Below are 22,645 nucleotides of genomic sequence, written 5' to 3'. Positions count from 1 at the left end.
AATCCCCACACCACTGTGCAGAGGTCGTGGACACCGCTCCACGGCCTTGTCCCCGCGCCTGTTGTCAGCCCTGACCCCAGGTAGGCCCTCTTTGCCCTCTGCCCTGACCGACCTGGTGGCAGTGGGCAGAATATTTCAGCAGCTGCCTGCTGGGCTCAGTAGGTGCAGAAGCCCCGGGCAGTCTGCCGAGGGCAGCTCTTTGGCAAGGTGGCCCACACCTGCCCAGGTGGACCTCAATCTCCAGGGCTGCTGCCCTCCCTGCCTCTCAGCAGGTAGGAGTGTCCCCACCTCCCCAAAATCCTACCTCTTGGCCCCTTGGAGAGATGGCAATGGATGCCATGAGGAGCCAGACCCAGATGCCCTTGAATCTGGTGAGGGTCATCCCAGAGCCACGAGGGGGGCACACAGGGCAATGGGTTCAGCAGAGCAGACGTCGGGTGGTGCTGTGCCCCTGGAAGGAGGCATCTGGGCCAAGAGGCAGCTGTGCCTGTCACTGGCCCTGTCACTGCCTATCCTGACACCCATGGTGCAGACTTGCCAGGAGGGGTCTCTAGGGTACTTGCTCCTGTGCCAGCAGGCTGAGACTGCTGTAGGCCCCTGAGAGTCAAGGACTGAGGTCCCTGAGCCTGTCCCAGTGCTCTGGAGGGCAGTGGGGGCCCTGCCACGTGTCCAGCTGCAGCCTGGCCCCTGTGTTCGTGGGACCTCAGTGGCTGTACACACAGTGGGCAACCCTGGGCCAGTTGCCCACATATTCCTGAGGAAAAGGATCCCCAGTGCCAGTCCCAGGCCTACCATGAGGATCAGAAGAACCAGTTGGACATGCCCCCGAGTCGGAGAGCACTGGGCAGTCTGTCTTCCTGCAGAGCCCAGGCCAGGGCGCCAGAAACACTGCCTGGAACGTGGGGGAGACAATCAGCAAGAGACCCCCCCCCTCCATGTTTGGGTATAGACATGAGCCCTAGTGATGTGTCCTGTGGCCTCCTTGCAAGCAGGGGGTGGGTGGTAGTTGTGGGGAAAAGGGGGACAGGCTCTGTGTGAGCTTTGTTCTCCCAAGGCTGGGTCTGGAGGGGCAGGCAGCTTCCTGGAGCTTCTCAGGCAACACCATGACTTTCCCAGGCAAGTCTTTTAAGCCAGTGTGACTGACAGCAGCATGACACCCGTAGGAGACTTTTGTAGTGGGGTCTGGGGCCTGAAATAGGGCAGGAAGCAGCCCAGTGGGGTGGGGAGGTGGGCCCCCGGCTGGCGCCGTGGGCTGAGGAAAGTTTCCTCATTTGTAAGAACAGGGACCCCTACGGTACCTGGGTCCTGGGGTGATTTTGCAGGATAAGGGAGAACTGCAGAAGCTCTGAGCAGGGCCTGGTCTGGGATGTTCCCAAGGGGTCTGTGAGGCAGACTCCCACCCCATGACTTGAGCCCCACCCATGTCCCCCAGACACTCAGCCTTGAGGGTGGAGGGGGCTGAGCAGGTCAGAGCCCCTCCTGTCAGGGTTGGGTGCTGACAACATGTGGCATCTGCGGGCCCTGATGCGTCTGAGGGGTGTGCACCTCCCACAGTGAGAGGCAAGGTCAGCTGGAGGCCAGTGTCAGCTTGCGGCCAGCCAGAGTATTGGACCACTGCCACAGACCCTCCCAGCATCCCTCCCCAGCCTGTACCCCCAGGAACAGGGAATGAACACAGCAGGGTGGGCAGGGGAATGAATGGGTCCCCACGGTCCTGCGGTGTGGACAGTGCTGGACCCTGCAGTGCCCAGCTTGGGCAGGGCATGCTGCGAGGGCAGGTGACCCCGTGTTCCCTGCATGCCCCACATTACCAGACATGGGCCTCCACACCACACACCCTGCCCAAGCAGTGGCCGCCCCAAGACCTACAGTTACAGAAATGCCATCAGAAATCCAGATTTGCCTGGGAAAGTGGCTGTATTTAAACGTTGGCAGCAAATTTAAGTTTTTGAGAATATTGCACTGGACAAATGAAACCCACATTGATGCAACTTTATTTACAGAATGGAATCAGGTTCTAGTGAACAAACATCACCTCACGGGTTCACTCCCCCTCAGACAAGGGGCTTCCTTACCTTGCACTGTCCCCTCCCTCCCCTGCTGTGTTCTGTCCTCTCCCTGCTGTGCAGTATCCCCCTCTACTGTGTGCTGTCCCCTCCCTGCTGTGCAGTGTCCACTCCCTACTATGGGCTGTCCACTCTCTGCTGTGGGCTGTCCCCTTCCTGCTGTGTGGTGTCCCTTCCCCTCTCTGCTGTGCAGTGTCCCCCCTACTGTGCACTGTCCCCTCCCCTCCCTGCTGTGCACTGTCCCCTCCTTGCTGTGTGGTGTCTGGGAAGGGACGGCAGGGACAGGAAGGTCTGGGTGACATGGGGTCTTCTAGAGTCCCAGCTGGCCAAGCACCATGCTGTTGCAGAACAGGATCTTGGACAGAAGTTGCTGGGTGGAATGAAACATTAGTAAGTCCAGGTTGCTCTTTGACCAGGTGTGTGACTTCCTGTGATCTCCGGGGTTCCACAGAAGGGTCTTTCTAGAGGACCTAGAAGCCGGCCGGCCAAGTTGGGGTTTCACCCGATGTCAGTGGCAGGGAGCCAGGTGGGCCTGGACACAGAGGGTGAAAAGCCCCTCCTGTACTGGGCTCCAGCCATGCCGAGTGTGTGTGTGGGGGGGGTGTCACAGCAAATGGGCCAGGACGCGGCCCAGCAGGGCCTGAGGCTGGACCTGCGCAGGGTCTGCCTCTGTTTCACGGAGGCTGCGATGTCTTACAGTCGGTCCCTGGGACAATTCTGTGTTGGGAAGCCGCCCAACAGCCTCTTGAGGGCCTCAGACAGCAGCTCTTGCATGTGCGGCCTCGGGCGCTGGCCAGGAAGCAAGCTGGCTGACGCACCTGCACTTGAGGTTCTTAGAGCCTTCGCTCCATCTGGAAGATGAGCAGCTGCTGGTGGCTGCTCCCCGTGCTCTGTGACGCTGTGACACTGATGCTGTGACGCTGTGGTGCTGTGACACTGTGATGGGATGGGAGGCAGCTTATGTGGTGCACTCAGCTCCAGGCACGGCGTGTTGGCAGAATTCTGCAAATGTTAATGTTTCTACTCCTTCCTGGCACTTTATGTTTGCGAGACTGCAGCCCCAGGCCTCTGCGAATGCGCCTGGATCGCTTCCCAAACGGTGAGAGCGGTGAGGGCGGTGAGGGCGTCTAGCGCTGTGCCCTGGAGGGACAGCCTCGGGCAGGGACAGCCTGGAACCGCAAATGGCCCTGCAAACACTGGTGTGTGGTTCTGTGTCTAGTCACAAAATTTATTCAGCCCCATCCCTTTGTGACATTCCCTGGGCTCAAACTCTAAGTATGGAGACTCGAAGGGTCCTAAGGGAATGTCACTCGAAAGGAGACATGGTTCCTAAGCAAAGGTCTGTGTCCATCAGAAATGCTGTCGGGTGCAGGGAATGAAAGCCCTGCCTTAACTGCGGCTTTCGGTGATCAGTGTTTGCTCCCCCATCACTGCCTGGAGGTGGGTGGGTGCAGAGCCAGCCAAGATCCGCGACCCCCTCAGGCGGGGCTGCCCTGCCTCTCTTCCCACCGTTGGTGGTCTGCCAACAGCTCTTCCCTCAGCCTCGCCTCCACCTTGCTACAGGGCAGCTGCTCTGGTGCCGGTCATCACACCCTTATAAACCTGCATTCACAGAATGGAGGGGCACTGACCTTCCAGGAAGGGATGGTCCTGCTAAAGCCAGGCTTCTCTCCCTGTCATTGGCTGGAACTGGGCCACCTGCTTGATGCTCAACCAGATCCCCAGCAAAAGGGCGCAGGATAGCTGTGCTTGGCTTAGCCCCGTCACAGGCTGTCCCTGGGACCTGGGGAGGCACTGCCTTCCTTGAATGTGCTACACCTGTGCCTCCGTGCACACTGCTCCCCTCAGTCCCTGGGTATGGATTCGTAGAGGCAGGACGACCAGAGCTTTCTGGCGGTAATGCCAGCTGCCCGCTGGCCGCCAGACAGGCTCCCAACAGGCTCTTGCAGCCATGACCCACTCACTGTCCTGGGCGGCACTTTCCTCCCCCCACGGCAGGCATCTGCAGTACCGAGGGGGGCTGCCCTGTCTGCACCCCACCCTTCGGCATCCCTCAGGCCACACATGTTGAGGGACTGCTCTCGGAACTCTGCTGTTTTCATCTGGGACCCAGGGCCGGAGGACGAGGGAGGCCCTTGGTGCGTGTGGGACCCCTGCACCCCCAGCTGCCCTCACCCGCCCAGCTGCCCTCACTCCCCCCAGCTGCTCTCTCCCCCCAGCTACCCCTCCCCCCACAGCTGCTCTCTCCCCCCAGCTGCCCTCACCCCTCCAGCTGCCTTCACCCCCCCAGCTGCTCTCACCCCCCCAACTGCCTCTCCCCACTAGCTGCTCTCTCCCCCCAGCTGCCCTCACCCCTCCAGCTGCCCTCACCCCCAGCTGCTCTCACCCCCTCAACTGCCTCTCCCCCCTAGCTGCTCTCTCCCCCCAGCTGCCCTCACCCCTCCGGCTGCCCTCACACCCCCAGCTGCTCTCACACCCCCAGCTGCTCTCACACCCCAACTGCCTCTCCCCCCCCAGCTGCTCTCACCCCTCCCAGCTGCTCTCACTTCCCCCCAGCTGCCCTCTCCCCCCAGCTGCTCTCTCCCCCAGCTGCTCTCACCCCCTCCAGCTGCCCTCACACCCTCCAGCTGCCCTCACGCCCCCAGCTGCCCTCACCCTCCCAGCTGCTCTCACCCCCCCCAGCTGCTCTCACCCCCACCCCCGCAGGCAGAGCAGATCCTGGCCGACTTCCAGCTGCAGGAGGCCGACTTGAAGAAGGTGATGTGGCGGATGCAGAAGGAGATGGCGCGAGGCCTGCGGCTGGAGACCCACGAGGAGGCCAGCGTGAAGATGCTGCCCACCTACGTGCGCTCCACCCCAGAAGGCTCTGGTACCGAGGCCCGGGACAGGCAGGGGCGGGACCCACTGGGGAGCTGGTAGCTCCTCACCTGGAGGCGGCTGTCCCCGGTCCCAGGGGGCAGAGGCAGCCAGAGTCCGTGTTGACAGCTCGGACTGTCCCCAGAGGCTCAGGACAGCTCCACTGGCCCAACCCTGCATCTTAAGGATAACTGCCCCCAGCCCCCACCTCAGGAAAACTGTTTTTGTCATCTTGAGAAACCGGTTCTCTGGTCAGTGGGGGGAACCCCAAGCCCAATCCTGAGTCTGGGCCCTTCACTAGGCCTTCACTTGGGCCCTGGGCTTGGCGTGACTTTGTCTGAGGCAGGGGACTCCACTGACTTCTCTAGCTCACCTTTGACTCTAGGGATCCCCAGATGCCTGGCGCCAGCAGCCCCTTGTCCAGCTCCTCTGAGCCCCACCCTGCCCTCCTCTCCTTCCCTCCCTGGTCTTGGGGTCCTGCCGGCTGGCACCCAGAGGCTGATGTGCTTCTCCCTGTGGCTGCAGAAGTTGGGGACTTCCTCTCCCTGGACCTGGGAGGCACCAACTTCAGGGTGATGCTGGTGAAGGTGGGGGAGGGCGAAGAGGGGCAGTGGAGCGTGAAGACCAAGCACCAGATGTATTCCATCCCCGAGGACGCCATGACGGGTACTGCTGAGATGGTGAGCAGTGAGGGGCAGGGGCTGGGTGGCTGGGGGCTGGGGGGCCAGGGTGGGGGCTGGGCATCAGGGGCCAGGGGCCCGTGGGGCTGGGGCCAAGGCGCTGGGGCTGGGAGGCCAGAGGACTGGGGATGGGGACCAGGGGACTGGGGGTCAGGGGCCTGGGGAGCTGGGGGCCAGGGGCTGGGATCAAGTCTGCCTGGGATCTCAGCACTCCCTCGTCCTGGCAGGACGGCCTACCTGTCCACCAGGGGCAGGGGCACCTACTGGCAGGAGAGCTACTCGGCCTCAGAGGGCCCAGGGAGGGGGCTGAGTGGCCACCAGGCATGGCCCCAGCAGGTCACATTCCTGCCCAGTTTTCCAGAAAGTCCAGACATGTGACAGCAGCTGCGGGAACATGCCCCTCCAATGGGCACACAGCCCATTCTGCCGTCTCCCTATGTGTCACCCCATCACCTTCCACCAGCATGGACATCAAGTGGGGTGATTGCAGTCATCACGTCTGCCCATGGTGGGGGGACTCAGGAGAGGGTGCAGAAGTACAATGAGCCCTTGGGGGAGGTGGGCAGAGGCAGAGGGTTTCAAGGCAGGAGTCCCGTGGCAGCCTGGACCTCACCACACCCCTGCATGCTGTGGGACTGGACATGAAACAAGGCAGCAGGGATGGTGCGGATGCCTCCTGCAGCCCCAGCTGCCAGCAGGGGGCAATACCCAGTGCTGCAGACAGGCTCACACGGGCAGGCTGGAGGCCAGCGGGTGGTGGAGACAGAAATCAACATTACGGCCAGGGCTGTGCCTCTGTCCAGAGTCTGTGGCTGGATGTCACTGGGTCCGCCGGGAGGGACAGGCTGACAGTGCACGGCCTTGGGCAGGAGTCCCGCAGCAGGGGTCCCGCAGCCAGCTCTCCCATGGCTGACGGCCAGCTTGCTGTGTGTCCTCCAGCTCTTTGACTACATCTCTGAGTGCATCTCCGACTTCCTGGACAAGCACCAGATGAAGCACAAGAAGCTGCCCTTGGGCTTCACCTTCTCCTTCCCCGTGAGGCACGAGGACATCGACAAGGTGGGGCAGGTGCAGGGCCAGGGGCGGAGGGCCCCCATGAACCCCGCCGTGCCTTCACGTGCAGCCCCCTTTGGGGAAGAGCCTTGGTCCAACCCGTGGCTCCATCACTTACCTTTCGGGAGACTTTGGGAACCGGTTACACGGCTGATGCTGTCTGCCTTAGTCCCCCAGCGCCCTACAGGCCGGCAGCACCATCACCCATCAGAGATCAGGAGACAGGCTCAGGAGGCGGTGCTGGGGCTCAAACACAGACTACCAGACACCAGCACAGCTGTGTAGCACCACGATGGGCTGAGGCTTCCCCTACGTGCACACACATGAAGTATACACACACGTGCATTATAGACGCTATGTACACATGTACGTGTCAACCATACACGCACATATACACGCAGGTCAATTACATGTACAGACCAACACACGTTGGTTATACACGTGCATACACACGTGTGTACATCATACATACGTACACCCATCAACTGTGTGCCCTGAACAGGTGCACACACACCAACTACATGTGTACACATGTAAGTTGCACACATTAAGTGTAAACATGTTGCACACACATATGGCCTCTCAGAGACAAGCCAGCTCGGTACTTCCGGCAGGAACGGCATCCCATGCTGGTCTCCCAAGCCCCCTCCCCACAGCACACCAAGGGCCAGATGGTACCTTCTCATGCCTGAGGGGGCATCCTGGGGGACATGAACCCAGCTCCATATGGGGCTGCTCTCCTCAGGACCTCATCCCTACTCTGGGAGGATGCCTCTGGGCTTGACAGTATAAACACTGTCACAGTGGCTGGAACCCAGCCTTGCAGAAATAGGAAATACTCATAGAGAATGCTTCTCAAACGTATGGGTCCGCTTGGAGCCTGTTTCCTGCACTGTGCAGCGGGAGACCCTCACCCTGCCCCCAGTGTCCATCAGGAGCCACAAGACCTCACCTCTTCCCTCAGGGCATCCTCCTCAATTGGACCAAGGGCTTCAAGGCCTCAGGAGCAGAAGGGAACAACATCGTGGGGCTCCTACGTGATGCCATCAAACGGAGAGGGGTGAGGTGGCTCCCCGTGACTGACCTGGGACCCCCCTCCCCTCAGGCCAGGATGCCAGGGAGGGCCTTCTGGGCATCCTTCACCTGGCTGGACACCAGCCCCATCACTGCTGCCTCTGTGCCTCCTGGCAGGACTTTGAAATGGACGTGGTGGCAATGGTGAATGACACTGTGGCCACAATGATCTCCTGCTACTATGAAGACCGCCGGTGTGAGGTTGGCATGATTGTGGGTAAGGATCCATGCCCTGCCCTGTCCTGTCTGGGGGCCTTGGCCTCCACGAGAGACAGAGCAAGGCTGTGCACCCCTGCTGGCCTTGGTCTCCAGACCTGAGGACTGAGCAGTCAGTGATGGTCAGAGCAGGGCCCCTGTGCCAGGCAGAAACCCCAGAGGTGACAGGGTCTGGGGTGGTCTCGGGGAGATGCAGGGGTGTCCTGGGTGCAGCCAGTGCTCACTGCTGATGCACAGCACTGCACGGCACAGCAGCTATACATCTGTCAGGCTCGTCAGGGTTTAATCACACCACCTTGTCTGGCAAATCGACCAAACTGGACACATTTGTCCAAGTGGACGAGGGTTAGCACAAGTGACGTCATCCCTTCCTGGACGGTCTTCCTGTGGCCCAGAGCAGCCGGCCTGTCCCACCCCGAAGTGAAGGCCGGTGCTGGGAGTGGAGGCAGCTCTGGCCCAGTGGGCCTTCCACACCGGCCTCAGGACTTTCCAGAAGTTCCTGAGGCCTCAGGAGTGTTTGCTGAGGATCAATCCCATTTGATTACTTATCTACTGGGCACACAGGCTACTCGAGTGTCCTGCAGCCTCCAGGATCTGGGTCCCCAGAAAGTCAGTGGCAAAGTTGTTTGCTTCACTGGGCCCTTCAGAGCCAGACCTGCAGCTTGTCTGTGCCCCCAGGAACCCACTTCCAGCCATACACACATCCTCACCTTCAGCCTGACCGCTTCGTCCCTCTTTTTGTTTCTCACATCTTCTGCTTCCGTTCTTGACTTTCAGATGGCAAGCTGCCTCTGAGTTCACCAATGGAACAGAGGCTGCAGGAACCCGCTGTCCTGGCTCTCCCCTTCGGAGCTGCCCAGGGCAGCTGAGTGGGGGCACAGTTCCCCAGGACACCCGGCTTGGTGCCTGAGCCCTGAAGCTGCTGCCCAGCACAGACGGCAGAGGGGGCCTGTGCTCACAACCACCCTGCAAACGCTCTGCTCAGGGCTTAAACACATGTTTGTGGGGTGCCTGGGGGGGTCAGTTGCTTGAACCTCAACTCTGATCCCAGAGGCGTCAGGCTCTGAGCTAAGCATGGGGCCTGCTTGGGACATATTCTCTTTCTCTTTCTCTCTCTCCCCCTCTGCCCCTCCCCTGCTCATATGCTCTCTCTCTAAAAACCAAACCAAAACAAATATGTTTATGATAATTACCAGAGTCCAAAAATCGGGATAATGCACATCAAAGTCTGGGTTTCTGGGTTTTTTCCTACAAAAAACTGGAAGGGCCTGCATCACTGGGCCCCCATTCCTCCTGGGCAGCTCCAACAACTAGCATTTGAGATGATGTCCCTGATGGCTTTAGGGGCGTGCTGCCCCTACAGTCACTCTCAGAAACCATTTTGCAACTTGATAATTTATCACCAAAGGACACCACCTTTTCACTCTGCAAGGGACTCTGCAAATTACAAATCCCAGAACCAGCGCCATGTGCAGTAACCCACGTGCTGCTCCCTGGGGCCCAGGCTGTGCCTTACTCACCTCTGAGTGCCCCTGAAAACAGGGCCCAGAGAAGCTCAAGCACATGCAGGGAAAATACCGAAAAGCAAGGCTGGTGCACAAACAGAATGAAACCATAACCCCACACACCTCTAGGTGGCAGAGTGCTTGGACACATTTCATGGAGTCCTCCCAATTCCCCGGGTAATAGGAGGAGAAGGTGTCACCATCCCTTCCTGAGGAAGGGGAACAAGCCCAGAGAAGTGGCCTCATTTGTGCCATGTCACACAGCAAACCCAGGTCTTCTAGTGCCTGGGAGAGCCGCCTTTCCATTAAGGCGTGCAATGCAGTGGCGGGTGTGGAGGGCTCCCGGAAGACCCGGCCACAGGGGGCTTCCTGCAGGGTGGGGGTGGAGAGGCGGGTTCCGGGGGGGGGGGGGGGAGGGGGCTGACCCCGCGTCCCCCCACAGGAACAGGCTGCAATGCCTGCTACATGGAGGAGATGCATAACGTGGAGCTGGTGGAAGGGGACGAGGGCCGCATGTGCGTCAACACCGAGTGGGGCGCCTTCGGGGACTCCGGAGAGCTGGACGAGTTCCTGCTGGAGTACGACCGCGTGGTGGACGAGAACTCCCTGAACCCTGGGCAGCAGCTGTAAGGACTACCCCTCCCCCTCGTCCTGCCCCTGCAGGCAGATGACGGGCTTGTTTTTAAACACCCCGGGGGCGGTGGGGGGAATCAAACCGACCATCCCTTCGCCAGCTGGCTCCTCTCTCCTTCGGCTCACACGCACTCTGTGAACCCGGAACAGTAGAGATGTGAAGGGTTAGTCCGCAGAAAGAGCGGCTGTGAGCGGATGAGCCGGGCTCTCCCCTGGCCGGCAGGTGACCACCGGCATAGGGCGGCTCTGAGACCCCCCAAGCAACGGGTTCAGCCCAGAGTTCCCCAGAGTAGACCTCTGTTCACGTTCACAGGATGTACAGTAGGGTTTCGCAGAAGGCTGCGGTGTAGCCTGGACAGCTCTACACCGGCCGCACAGAGCCTGAGTCGTTGCTCTCCTAATTCTTGAGCTTCGTCTCTGGCCCTCATGACCTCCGCTCTGTCAGTCGTACCCAGTGTACTTACCGATGAAAATACGCGGGCTCACAAATGCGGAGCACGTACGCGCCAGCTCTGCGCACACCAGGGTGCAGGGCCCAGGGCCGCGAGCGGTGGCCGAGGCCCCAGGAGGGTCACCAGTCCCTCCGCGCCCGAGTTTCTGTAACCGCACCGGTACTGGGCGGTGAGCGCAGCACCCATCACACGGCGGTGGGGGTGGGACGATGCCTGGGCCTCAGAGGGGCTGGACCGAGGGGCAGGGTGCAGAGGCCCCAAACCCAGGTTGATAAATGAGGGAACAGGTAGGAACCCGGGCTTGCACGCAGTGTCAAGTGCCCCACCTGGCCCTCCTCGTGGCTGCGCGTGGGGACCTCCCTGGGGCAGCTGAGCACCGCACCCTCTCCCCCACCCCCCCGCCCCCGGCTGCGGGAGATGACCCGGCCGCCCTCCGTGCAGATACGAGAAGCTCATCGGCGGCAAGTACATGGGCGAGCTGGTGCGGCTAGTGCTGCTGAAGCTCGTGGACGAGAACCTGCTCTTCCGCGGGGAGGCCTCGGAGCAGCTGCGCACGCGCGGCGCCTTCGAGACGCGCTTCGTGTCGCAGGTGGAGAGGTGCGCTGGGCGCGAAGGGCTCCGGGCGGTATCCAGGGAGCCGGGCGCAGGGGGCTCGGGGCTCCAGGGGGCGGGGCGCAGGGGGCTCGGGGCAGGATTCCAGGGGCGGGGCACAAGGAGCGCAGGGGGCTCCGGGCGGGGCGCAGGGGGCGAGGTCTGGGGGCTGGAGCGCAGTGGAGCCCACTCCTGGGCAGCTGATGCGACCCACGCGCCCCCTCTGTGGCTCCGCACCGCCGTGGACGTCGTCTCACTTGATCCACGCAACAGCCTCGAGGCGCGTCTGTGTAGCCAAGGTTAGAGCGGAGACCCTGGGCTTAGAGAGAGGCGCAGTGACCAGCTTACTGCTGGTCCCTGATGGAATCGGACCCGCTCCTCTCCGGAGCCCGAGCCCCAAGCGCTTTGCCTGGGTGAGGTGGGCAGGGGAGGGGTAGAGGCCGCCGCCGCCGGGGTCGGCGTCGGGCCGGCCCGGGGCCGAGCGACCCTCCTGCGACGCCCTCCCTTCCGGCCGCCCCTGCCCCGCAGCGACTCGGGCGACCGCAAGCAGATCTACAACATCCTGAGCACTCTGGGGCTGAGGCCCTCAGCCACCGACTGCGACATCGTGCGCCGCGCCTGCGAGAGCGTGTCCACACGCGCCGCGCACATGTGCGCCGCGGGGCTGGCGGGCGTCATCAACCGCATGCGCGAGAGCCGCAGCGAGGACGTGATGCGCATCACCGTGGGCGTGGACGGCTCTGTGTACAAACTGCACCCCAGGTGAGCGCGCGCACGTCTGCCCTTCCCGTCGGGCCCCCGCGGCCCTCGTGGCGCGTCCTGAGGGCGCGACGCAAGCGGAAACGAGCTATCCCGGGACCCAAGGGTTATCTCCTCGTCTGCCAGACGAGGAGGAGGGAGGGTCCCCTAGGCTTACCCCCTCCGCGTGCTGCGTGCACCCTGAAGCTGAGCTGCTCTGAAGAGGCGGGGTGGGGGGGGCGGCGTTTCGGGAGTGCAAAGACAGGGGGCGCCAGCCCTGCTTCCCCTGCTCAGCTTCAAGGAGAGGTTCCACGCCATCGTGCGCAGGCTGACGCCCAGCTGCGAAATCACCTTCATCGAGTCGGAGGAAGGCAGCGGCCGAGGCGCCGCCCTGGTGTCCGCGGTGGCCTGTAAGAAGGCCTGCATGCTGGGCCAGTGACGACAGAGGCCACGAGGCAAGGAGGAGGCAGGGCTCGCTGGACCTGGGCTCCCGGGGACTCGCTCCCCACAGGAGCCCCCAGCCTGGCCCAGTGAGGAGGTCTCTTCGTTGTAAGGACCTGGACGCCTCGCCTTCCATCCCCGTGGTGACCCTGGAAGATGCGGAAAGGCCCGCGGGGAGGAGGGGACGGGGAATTGCAGCGCCCAGGGCAGGCCTCTTGCCTCAGAGGCAGTTGGTGGGACAGCCCAAAGCCCTGACTGGGTTGGGAGCTGAGATGAGCAGGAATGGAGACCACCACCCCCCAAGCCCCCCACCTATCCTGCTGGAATCAAGGACCCACACAGAGGGGAGCTGCTCACTCAGGACTTTGCTGCATTTCTGTACTGCCTGCCTCTTGGCGCCTTTGGCCATGTCAGCCTCCCGTGGGCCCTGCTCTGGACCCTGCGGTGGCATGGGGACTCAGCCCACTGGGAATGCAGCCCTGCTGACCTGGATGGACCTAGACCCGGGTTCCACAGGGGTCCCAGGCTGCCAGCCACCCGGGCCTGGCTGTTTTCCTGCCTGGTGGGGGTTGGGAAGTGGGAGAGGATGGGCTCCAGGACCGGTTCCACAGTGGAGGCAGCTTGTCCCTGAGGCCTGGAAATGGTGGCTTTTGTGCTGTCCTACTGCCATCCACCAGTGGTTTGTGGTTTTGGGATGCACCCTCACAGGGGGTGCAAGACACAGAGCCCCTACAGCCCCTGCCCAGAGGGACCCAGGAGGAAGAGGAGCCCCCCACACTCCCACCCACCAGCAGGCCTGGGAGCACCTCTGTGATGGAGTCTTCAGCTCCCATGGGGCTGGCCTGGAGAGAAACCTCGGGCAGCACTCAGCACCCAGGGACCCCAGGCCTCCCTCTTCCCACCAGACCTCCATGTGCCACACCAACCTCTCATGCCCAACCTGGGACTGTGTGGTTTTTTAAATAAAAGTTGTAAAAATTTAGAACATGGCCTTGACCAGTGTTCTCTGATGTCTGTGCATACTGGCTGTGGGACAGTAGGGAGACCTGATCACATGCACACAGACACTTGCAAGCCTAGGTATGTCTTGGAATTCACCCCCCCCCCCCCGGCCTTGATGGGGAGTGTGCAGTGACACACAGACCTAAGGGTTAGAAATGAGGTAGCATTGGCGGGTGGTGGGGGTAGGTGCTGCATTGCCCCGGCTGGCTGCCTGTGGGGATGTGGGTGTGGACCCACCGTATCTGCTCATTCAGCAGCTCTGCGGTGTCTGAGAGCCCCAGGGAGGGGCTGCGAGGAGTTAGGGGCCAGGGCACTGCTCTGGGAAGTGGGCCGGGCTGCTCCTGCTTCTGGTCGGTCTCTGCAGGGGTCCCCTTGGATCCACTTGGGTTGTGACAGGGATGGGGTGAGGGGGGAAGGGGTTGCTGAGGTGCCTGCAGTGCTCCTGGGTGAGGCCTGTTTTGAGTTAGCTGAGCTCAGGGCCTGACACTGCCGACTCTCACCTTAGCTTGGTTACCTACAAACACATTTACAGGATTAGAACATATGCTCGTTTTTCAGTGACAGGAGCTACCAGCAAATCTGGAAAGACTATTATTTCACTCTGAACTCAGCCTGCAGCTGTGGTTGGGAGCTGTCACATCCCCGTCCAGATGTTCTCTTGTGTTCCCAGATGTCTCGTGTGGGACTGGTCAGAGCCTTTGAGTTCTCTTATTTTTTTAAGCTTTTTTAAAAGTTTATTTACTGTGTGAGAGAGAGAGAGCACATGCACACCCACGTGAGTGGGGGGCAGAGAGAAAGAGAGAGGGAGAAAGAGAATCCCAAGCAGGTTCCACACTGTCAGCACAGAGCCTGAAGCGGGGCTGGATCTGAGGAAATGTGGGATCATGACCTGAGCCAAAGTCAAGAGTTGGATGCATAACCGACTGAGCCCCCCACACGCCCCAGGCCCTTTCAGTTCTCTTGAATTGGAGTCACGCACGAGAATTTGCAGGAGCGTCACCCAGTCACTTTGTCATCACTACCACTTGCTCCTCTCCCCGCAGTCGCATGTTGGACCCGTGTCGGTGTAAACTACCTCCTAATTGTTCTTCACAGTGCAGTTCAGGGCATCCTGTTGATTTTTTAAGTTTTCTTTGCAGGTAGGTTATATATTTTATGAATTTCATTATAGTCAGGGAGGAATTATAAAATAGTTACTGTTACACGAAAGGGGCGTTGGGTCTGGAGGACTGACGCCGATCCCTGCCACAGCAGCTGGCCTCTTTGCATCCCTCGCCCCAGGGGCAGAGCCAGGTTCTGGGGTAGAGGCGGCAGGCAGCCAGTGTGCCCCCAACTTGTGTTCTAGACAGGCCCCAGCCCCCAGCCCCTCTCTGCCCTGGGCCCGGAAGCAGCCAGTGAGGCTGCGACTCTGGCAGAGAAGAGGGTGACGGGCCTCCGGCTCCACAGTGGAGCCTCACATGAAGGGCTCGTGACCGCTGTCATGGGGGTCCAAGGGGGTACTTGGGGTCCGGGTAGGGCACCATGCTCCAAGAGCATCACATGCAGGTGCTGTTTGGGGCCACAGCCAGCTCAGGGCTGCCTTCTGCCCCTTTGTCAGCGAGCCAGAGGCCAGGACCAGCCATCCTCACCCAGACCTCTGGGAGTCCCTGGGCTCAGGCCAGAGACCATCCTCAGAGCCACACACTGTTCTTCCCAAGCCAATAGAGGCCCCAGGCCAGCGCTCCTGTCCTCCTGGCCTGGGCAGGTGATGGGCTGGACCTGCAGTAGGGTAACAGGGGAGACTTCTCCTTCAGCGGGGACACCTCATTCAGCATCCAGAGTGGTGACAGCCAGGAGCCTGTGAGCTCTGCCCTTGGGACACGTTGCTGCTGATGGGTACATGCCCGGATGTTACACATCAGGGGGCCTGAAGGTCACCAGGAACGTGGCTGGAATCTGCCTGGGGCCCTGTCCTCCCCCAGCCCAGGCAGGGCTACCAAATTTGGGCCTGTCCTCTCCTCCTGTCCTTATTTGGTGCTCCAGGTGATAAGGCTGAGGCATAAAAGGGGCTGTGGGCCCCTTGCAGCAACCAGGCGGCCACAGAGAGAGGATGGTGAGTGTCAGGTAGGGTCGCCAGAGGCCAGCAGACTACCAGGTGCTGTCCTTGGGCTGCAGGAGGGGTTTGGGGGTGGTGGTGTCATGGAGCCCACATTGGGCCTGGAGAGGTGGTGTCTGGGGACAGGAAGAGGGCCCTGGCCTGGGCTCTCCTGGGAGCTCTGGGGGTGCACCTGGAAACGGGGGCCTCTCCCCACACACGTGTTGCAGGCCAGCAGGAAGGCGGGGACCCGGGGCAAGGCCGCAGCTGCCAAGCAGGCCCAGCGAGGCTCTTCCAACGTCTTTTCCATGTTCGAGCAAGCCCAGATCCAGGAATTCAAGGAGGTAAGTGGTGTACTCCCAGTGGCCTGGAACCTGTCCTGGCCCCTGTCCTTACTATGCCCGCCATCCAGGACCCTCCCGCCTCCGGCCCTCCCTGGGTGGGGGCTGTTCCCGCCTAGACACTCTGCCCCCCACCTCGCAGGCCTTCAGCTGCATTGACCAGAACCGTGATGGCATCATCTGCAAGTCAGACCTTCGGGAGACCTACTCCCAGCTCGGTGAGCACTTCCCCCTTCTCCCCACCCTGGGCCTGCTCTCACCAGGGCTGCTGGGTCAGCGGGATTCCACCGCCCACTGAGAAAGGACAGGCCCCTTACTCTCCACTGCTCTTGCCTCTGCTCCCCTCTGTCTCCTCCCCTGCCCCACCCCCACTGGGCCCAGCTTCCTTCCAGGGCACCTCCCTCCCCGGCCCTCTCCACCCCTGTGGCTATCACCCCCCCAGGGAAGGTGAGCGTCCCAGAAGAGGAACTGGATGCCATGCTGCAGGAAGGGAAGGGTCCCATCAACTTCACGGTCTTCCTCACGCTCTTCGGGGAGAAGCTCAACGGTGAGCCAGGCCTAGAGTCTGCCTGAACCCCGCCCAGACCTCAGCTGGACCACCCCGCTGCCGGCCCTTGCCCACCCAGAGGATATGGAGTCCTCCTCTGCACCCCAGACCCATGGGCACTGCTCACCCCAGCTCCCGACTTGGAATTGGGAAATGTGCCTTCAGCCTCCACTCCCAAGTCCCAGATCCTAGTCTCCCGGCCAGGCCTGCCCGCAAGGCCCGCCCAGCATCCCTGAGCCCCAAGGGATGCTGTGTATCAGGGAGGATGCTCCTACCTCTTCTGGGACATGACACCCCCCCCCCCCCGGGTTCCTCCTTGGTGGGGCCAGGGAGGCTGGGGGTGTGGGTGCTCACCTGTTCCCTCCGGCTCCCAGGGACAGACCCCGAGGAAGCCATCCTGAACGCCTTCCGCATGTTTGACCCCAGTGGCAAGGGCGTGGTGAACAAGGATGAGTAAGTGTGAGCCATGGGATGACAGGGGGTGAGGCCCAGATGAGGGTGACCCCCCGCCTGTACTGTGGGGCTCTCTCTGCCTTGGGGGTGGCCACCTGGGCCATAGGAGCCTCGTCCCCCTCATCAGGCCACCCGTCGGCTCTCCCCCACCAGGTTCAAACAGCTTCTCCTGACCCAGGCAGACAAGTTCTCTCCGGCTGAGGTGAGGATTCCTGGTTCCTCGGACACCCCTCCCTTGCCGACCCCTTCACAGGGTCCTCGCCCCGCAGGACTTGCGGACCCCCCACCCTCGTGGGCCTAGAGCAGGGCTCCGTGCAGGAGGGACTGTCTCTACCAAGGGTGACAGGCATGGAGTTAGATGGGAGTGTCCTGGGCCAGAGAAGCTGTGCGTGTAAAGGCCTGAGCACGAGAAAGCGGCACTGGCATCTGGAAGAGCCTCTGTCCGTGCAGTGTCAAGCAGCACGGGGAAGGGAGGGGAGGCATCCCCATGGCCCCCTCGGGCCCCCACCCTCCACCCCTGTGTCCCTAGTCTGCCCACGGTCAGGTAACAGAAAACATTAACTCAGAGTTTGGGGCTCCCAGCCGAAGAGACGTAGGGCCAAAGTACAGCCCTGGGAATGGGGAGGGGGGTGAAGGGTCGGCCCCCACCGGGCTTTGCTGGATGGACTGCCTCTCACCAGTCCCCGCCACCCCAGGTGGAGCAGATGTTCGCCCTGACGCCCATGGACCTGGCGGGGGACGTCGACTACAAGTCTCTGTGCTACATCATCACCCATGGGGATGAGAAAGAGGAGTGAGCGGAGCAGCCCCCAGGGTCACCACAATAAATGCTGTTTTCGATCAGACCTGCTGTAGTGGCCTCTCTGTGACAGATGGGGTGGGGGCAGGCAGGAGGGGTCTGTGAGATGAGGCAGGCACTTTGCCAGCTCACCTCCAGGTGCCCCATGCAGTTCTGTGACTATGAGCCATCACCTGCCCGGTTCACAGATGGGGACACATAGGCCACACCTCTAGGAGAGGAACCTGTGGGCTTAGCACAGCCTCCCAGTCCCGAACCAGCCCCACGGCGGGCCCTGCACTCAGCATCCTAAGGCCGCTCAGCCATGTTCTGGGAGGGTCCCGCTGGTGGGGCAGACCCTGTCTCTGTGTGCTGGCTCAGGTGGGCCTCCCTGTGTATGCGTGTGCTCTGTGTGTGCTGCGTGTATGCTGGGCGTGTGTGTGCATGTGCGTGCATGCATGTGCTCTGGGTATGTGTGTGCACATGTGTGCGTGAGTGTACTGGATGTGTGTGTGTGTGCATGTGTGCTGGGTGTGCTGGGCTCTGTGTGGAAGGCACTGAGAACCCATCTGGAAATAGACTTACTTCACTTTGGAAATGCAGAGGTTCCATAACAGGAAGCAGGGGCCAGAACGGGCTTCATGTCTCCTGGCAGGGCAGGGCGGGGGGAGGGGATGGGCGGGGAAGGGTCAGGCGGCTGGAGAGAGGGAGAGTTTTTCTCTGGAAGGGATTGTTAGTGTCTGGTCCCCACCTCATGTGCAGAAAACGGGCTGGGGGCACGGGGGTCATGTCTCCATCTGGGAACTGGAGGGCAGCAGGGGGACAGGAAGGGCCAAGCAAGGGCTTGCACTGAACCGCCCCCTCCAGCAAGCCTGGCTGCAGCCCTCAGCTGGGGTGCTGGAAGAGGGAGGAGCTGATCACACTCCCTCCCTGCAGGCAGCAAGCAGGAGGAAAGAGCCATTTTCCCCTGGAGAAGTGTTCAGTTTTTATTTTTATTTGGGACTTGCACTTGCAATTACGACATTGAGACCTGAGATTTAAAGTCCGCAGAGCACTTTCTATGGCTGATTAGTGATGGCAGGAGTCGTGGAACTGCCATCTTCATGAGGAGAGCAGGCCTGCAGGGATGGCGGGAGACACAGCCCAGCAGGTGTTATAATTCTCGCATGAGTCCTGCTTGTTCAGCAGACTGATTTCAAAAGATAAGGGGCAATTTCAGAAGTCAAGCTTCTGCAGAGAAAAGTTGTAAAAGACGCAAGGGACCAAAAATATCAGTGCCTTCAAAAAGGTGCTGGTCAGCAGGGCCCCTGTGACCTTGTTGTCTTCTGTAAGGTGTAGATGACCTACAGCAAGGCCAAGGGTTCCCATCCCTAGACACAGAGAAACACGTGACCCAGGGGAAGAACAAAGGACCCCCCTCTTCCTCTGCGGAAGAAGCCATCGTTGCACCTATTAAAACAGCAAGTTCTGGGAGCACCTGGGTGGCTTAGTTGGTTAAGCATCTGACCCTTGATAGCGGTTCAGGTCCTGATCTCATGGTTTCATGGTTTTGAGCCCCAGGTCAGGCTCTGTGCTGTCTGTGTGGAGCCTGCTTGGGATTCTCCTCTCTCTGTCCCACCCTCCCCTCCTAAAATACATAGATAAACATTTTTTTTTCAAAAATTTAATAAAAAATAAAATAAAATAGGAAGTTCCTGCCAGCATCTGTGAACTGCACCCTCAACCCTGGACAACACGGGTTCGAACTGTGTAGGTCCACCTACACGTGGAGTTTCCGTGACAAATACAGGACCGCCCCACATACCCACTTGTTTATGATTTTCTGAACATTTTACGTTCTCAGGCTTACTTGACTGCAAGAACACAGCATATAATACATGCGACACACAAAAGACGTGTTACACGACTATTCACGTTATCAGCCAGGCTTCCAGTCAACAGTAGGCTGTCAGTGGTTAAGTTTTGGGGGGGGTCACAAGTCATACACGGATTTCCGGCTGCGGGGCACACCCTCAGCCCTGCGCTGTTCAAGGGTCAGGTGTACGAGCATCCACTCCTTGGCTCTTCCTCTGAACCGGCTGTCACATGCTGGTGGCTTCCTCGTGGAAGAACGGGCACAGAAAACCTTTGACCAAGGCTTGTTTTATCTCTGTGTGTGAGCCGCGGTTCTGCTCCCACTCCCAGTGTCATTGTCCAGTAAGGTTCGTCCTTTCTGCACCAAAACGGCCTGCACGAACTAGCTTGGGGTAACCTGACAGCAGAGTGTGTGTGTGAGAGATGCGGAAGGCACAGAAGTGGAGACAGAGAACAGACCTGGCGCACGAAAGACACGGTACTGCCCGAAATGGTAGCCCCGGCCACCTGTGCCTGTTGGGCACTTAAAACACGGTGTGACTTGAGATGTGATCATGTTCTGAAGAGTGAGTACAAGAAAGAACATAAAATATCTCATTAATGATTTGCACATAGATTACGTATTGAAATGATAACATTTTTGATATATTGGGTTGGAGACAAATGTTACTAAAATCAATCTCACCTTTTGCTTTTTACTTCCTTAATGTGGCTACAAGGAGATTTTATAAATTTTTTAAATGTTTTATTTGTTTGTTTATTTTTGAGAGAGACAGAGCACAAGTGGGGGAGGGGCAGAGAGAGAGAAAGACAGAACCTGAAGCAGGCTCCAGGCTCTGAGCTGTCAGCACAGAGCCCGACGCGGGGCTCAAACCTACAAACCACGAGATTGTGACCTGAGCTGAAGTAGGACGCTTAACCGACTGAGCCACCCAGACGCCCCAACGAGGAGATTTTAAATGACGTGTGTGGCACCATCTTTGGCTAACATCCCCTTTCCACTGGACACTGCTGAGCCAGCTGTGTGATGTGCCTGTGGTCTCTCAGGAGCTGGGGTTCTGACCCAGCACACAGGGATCATGCCAGAGCTCTCTGCGAACCGAGCCCAAATGAAGCCCATTTCATTTGGGCAGAGCTGAATCTGCGTGTTGTGGCAGAAAGGAGAGAGGGTTTTGTTTGCAGAGAGCAGAGCCCACACTAAGGTGTTCCGAGTCTGGTGGAGCAAAGCAGGTGCATCGGGGGTGGGCCGGGCCTGTGAGTCCTGCCTGCCTCTGCCAGGCACTCCACCTCACCGGACACGGACATGGGACATGCACACCCCAGGGACTCAGGGTCGGCAGCCACCTGCCCCAGTTCTTTCCTAACCCGCCCTCCCGGGGCAGGGCCCCATCTGCAGATGTCCTGGACTCCCTGGTCCTGGCGGTCCCCTCCCCACACCTCACCCACAGCCCACTCAGCTGGAGCCCATGAAGGAGGCTTCCAGCCTCTTGTCCTCACGGGGACCGTGTCCACTCTGGGGGAACTTCCTTCAGCTCCAGCCCCTTCCTCCTCCTTCTCCAGGGGTTCACAGAGAAATACTGCCCCGTCTCCCCCCAACACCCTGCAGACCCTAGATGTGAAGGCTGGCATCCCCGCAGCAGCCCAGGCCTCACGAGAGGGGGGTGGTGGTTGGAAACGCAGAATCTCAAGAGACCCCGGCAAACACTTGTTCAGGAGGGCCCTGGAGCCAGTGTGGCTTGCTGGACCAGAGTAGTGGCAGGCAGGGACCCTGTGAAGGCAAGAAAACTTGAACCTTCTTCCTCGACCTCTTTTTGCATCCATCTATTTGAAAGCTAAGAAGCCTCTTGCCAGTTTCACAACACAGGAAGCCCCCTCTCCAGTTTCCCGGGAGGGCAGGAGCATCAGTGCCGGGGACTGCAGCAAGCCCACTTCGGAAGGAAGACGGGAGTGTGGTTGAAGGTGATTGGCAAAGCCAGGTCCCTGAGCTCAGCCACTTCCGTGGAGAATGGAGAAGACCTGCCTGCGGAATCTCTTAGGGGACTGCTGTGATGAGCTCTGGTCTGGGTGAGTGCCGAGTCAGTAAGAGACCCGGTCCTTCTTTCGGAACTCCTGTGGCTGGTTCCCCGCCTTCCCAGGGGACCTGCATCTCCATCCGTGTCCACCCGGCGCAGCTCCGTCTGTGTGGGCCTGGCCTGTTTGCTTCCCGTTTTATCCTGGGGTCCCTCCAGCGCCCCCCCCCCCCAGCCTGGGCCCCGTCCCCTGCCCCGCGTCCTCCCACCCGGGGCCGCTCTGGCTGGCTGGCGGTGGCTCACAAGTTCTTTCCACCACCATAAAGACGGGGTGTGCAGCTGCTTCGGGGGCGTGGGCGGTGCTTAGGTTTCTGGGCGGTCACCCCAGCCCCCCTCACTCCTCAAGGCTGGACCCTCTCCATTCTCCAGTTTGGGCAGGAGGGTCTGGGGGGTGTTGCAGAGCTGGTGCTTTGCTCTGAAAGCAGGCGTGTCTAGTAAGGTGGGGAGACGAGTAAATAATAGGTCTAAGTACACTGGCCTCTTCTCTGCTGTGAGCCTTCTAGACTCTCGAGGCCTGAAAGGCTGGGGTGTGGAGGCACAGGGCCCTGCACTGGAGAAGGCCCCCCGGGAGTCAGCCTGCAGCCTCCCTCCCTGTGCATGTGAGCAACCTTGAACCAGCCCCACTCCTCCTCAGCAGTGCGCTTTCCTCATCTGTGCGGGAGAGGCTGCCGGTGTGTGCCACGTGCCTTGGTGAGCTTCTGGCCCCAGAGCAAAGAGCACACTTCTCAGGCTCACCACTTGCTGGGAGGTGTGACCCAGCAGGTGTCAGACCTGTATTGTGGAGCAGTTTTGTCCTCAAGAGACAGATGTGTGCCCTCCTCCACCTCCGTCCCTGGAACACAGCTGGACATGGCCCCCGGGACTGTAGGGCTCCTGCACTGGACTCAGCCGGGTCCCCAATGCCTGGAGGCACCACACAACCCAGATCCCCCGTTCATATCCAACACAAAGAGGAGTGAGCTCTGGTGTGACTACAGCCCTGATATTTGGACTTTCTTACCCTTACAGCAGAACCTGGTCCCGACCAGTACCGTCTGACCGCTATCCCCACTCCCAGATAAACTGAGGCAGCACATGGCTGAGCCACCCATCCAAGACCACACAGAGCCAGGTGGCAGCTGAGCCAGGTTTGACCTGCTTTGATCTTTGTGCAGACGGAGCCCAGAGCAAAGCAGTGGCCATCGAGGCAGTGCGTCTGGGGCTCCCTTGCCAGGAGCGAAAC

At 60.3% G+C, this 22,645-nt stretch overlaps 2 protein-coding genes across 2 annotated transcripts; both read left to right on the top strand.

The window, feature by feature from the left end:
- The first annotated feature begins 412 nt into the window (after nt 1-412).
- Nucleotides 413-13,233, top strand: GCK (glucokinase). The gene is made up of 10 exons (XM_047836415.1): nt 413-589; nt 4,749-4,935; nt 5,448-5,602; nt 6,542-6,661; nt 7,620-7,715; nt 7,847-7,946; nt 9,893-10,076; nt 10,977-11,132; nt 11,655-11,888; nt 12,159-13,233. The coding sequence occupies exons 1-10, from the start codon at nt 413-415 to the stop codon at nt 12,301-12,303; spliced, it is 1,554 nt and encodes a 517-aa protein (XP_047692371.1). The 3' UTR covers nt 12,304-13,233.
- Nucleotides 13,234-14,828: 1,595 nt separating this feature from the next.
- On the top strand, nt 14,829-17,519 carry MYL7 (myosin light chain 7). Its single transcript, XM_047836404.1, has 8 exons — nt 14,829-14,852; nt 15,612-15,725; nt 15,865-15,940; nt 16,165-16,269; nt 16,644-16,722; nt 16,876-16,924; nt 17,252-17,266; nt 17,418-17,519. The coding sequence occupies exons 1-8, from the start codon at nt 14,829-14,831 to the stop codon at nt 17,517-17,519; spliced, it is 564 nt and encodes a 187-aa protein (XP_047692360.1).
- The last annotated feature ends 5,126 nt before the right edge of the window (nt 17,520-22,645 follow it).

Source organism: Prionailurus viverrinus, chromosome A2 (assembly GCF_022837055.1).
Source record: "Prionailurus viverrinus isolate Anna chromosome A2, UM_Priviv_1.0, whole genome shotgun sequence".
Lineage (NCBI taxonomy): Eukaryota > Metazoa > Chordata > Mammalia > Carnivora > Felidae > Prionailurus > Prionailurus viverrinus.
This window is presented reverse-complemented; position numbering and strand designations above follow the sequence as displayed.

Bases quoted from the DNA above. Each gene is read 5' to 3' on its own strand.
- GCK (XM_047836415.1), top strand. From the start codon at position 413: ATGGGTTCAGCAGAGCAGACGTCGGGTGGTGCTGTGCCCCTGGAAGGA. The intron at 7,716-7,846 runs GTGAGGTGGCTC...GCCTCCTGGCAG, and splicing joins ATGCCATCAAACGGAGAGGG to GACTTTGAAATGGACGTGGT. The intron at 11,889-12,158 runs GTGAGCGCGCGC...TCCCCTGCTCAG, and splicing joins GTGTACAAACTGCACCCCAG to CTTCAAGGAGAGGTTCCACG.
- MYL7 (XM_047836404.1), top strand. From the start codon at position 14,829: ATGCTCCAAGAGCATCACATGCAG. The intron at 15,941-16,164 runs GTGAGCACTTCC...TCACCCCCCCAG, and splicing joins GGAGACCTACTCCCAGCTCG to GGAAGGTGAGCGTCCCAGAA. The intron at 16,270-16,643 runs GTGAGCCAGGCC...TCCGGCTCCCAG, and splicing joins CTTCGGGGAGAAGCTCAACG to GGACAGACCCCGAGGAAGCC.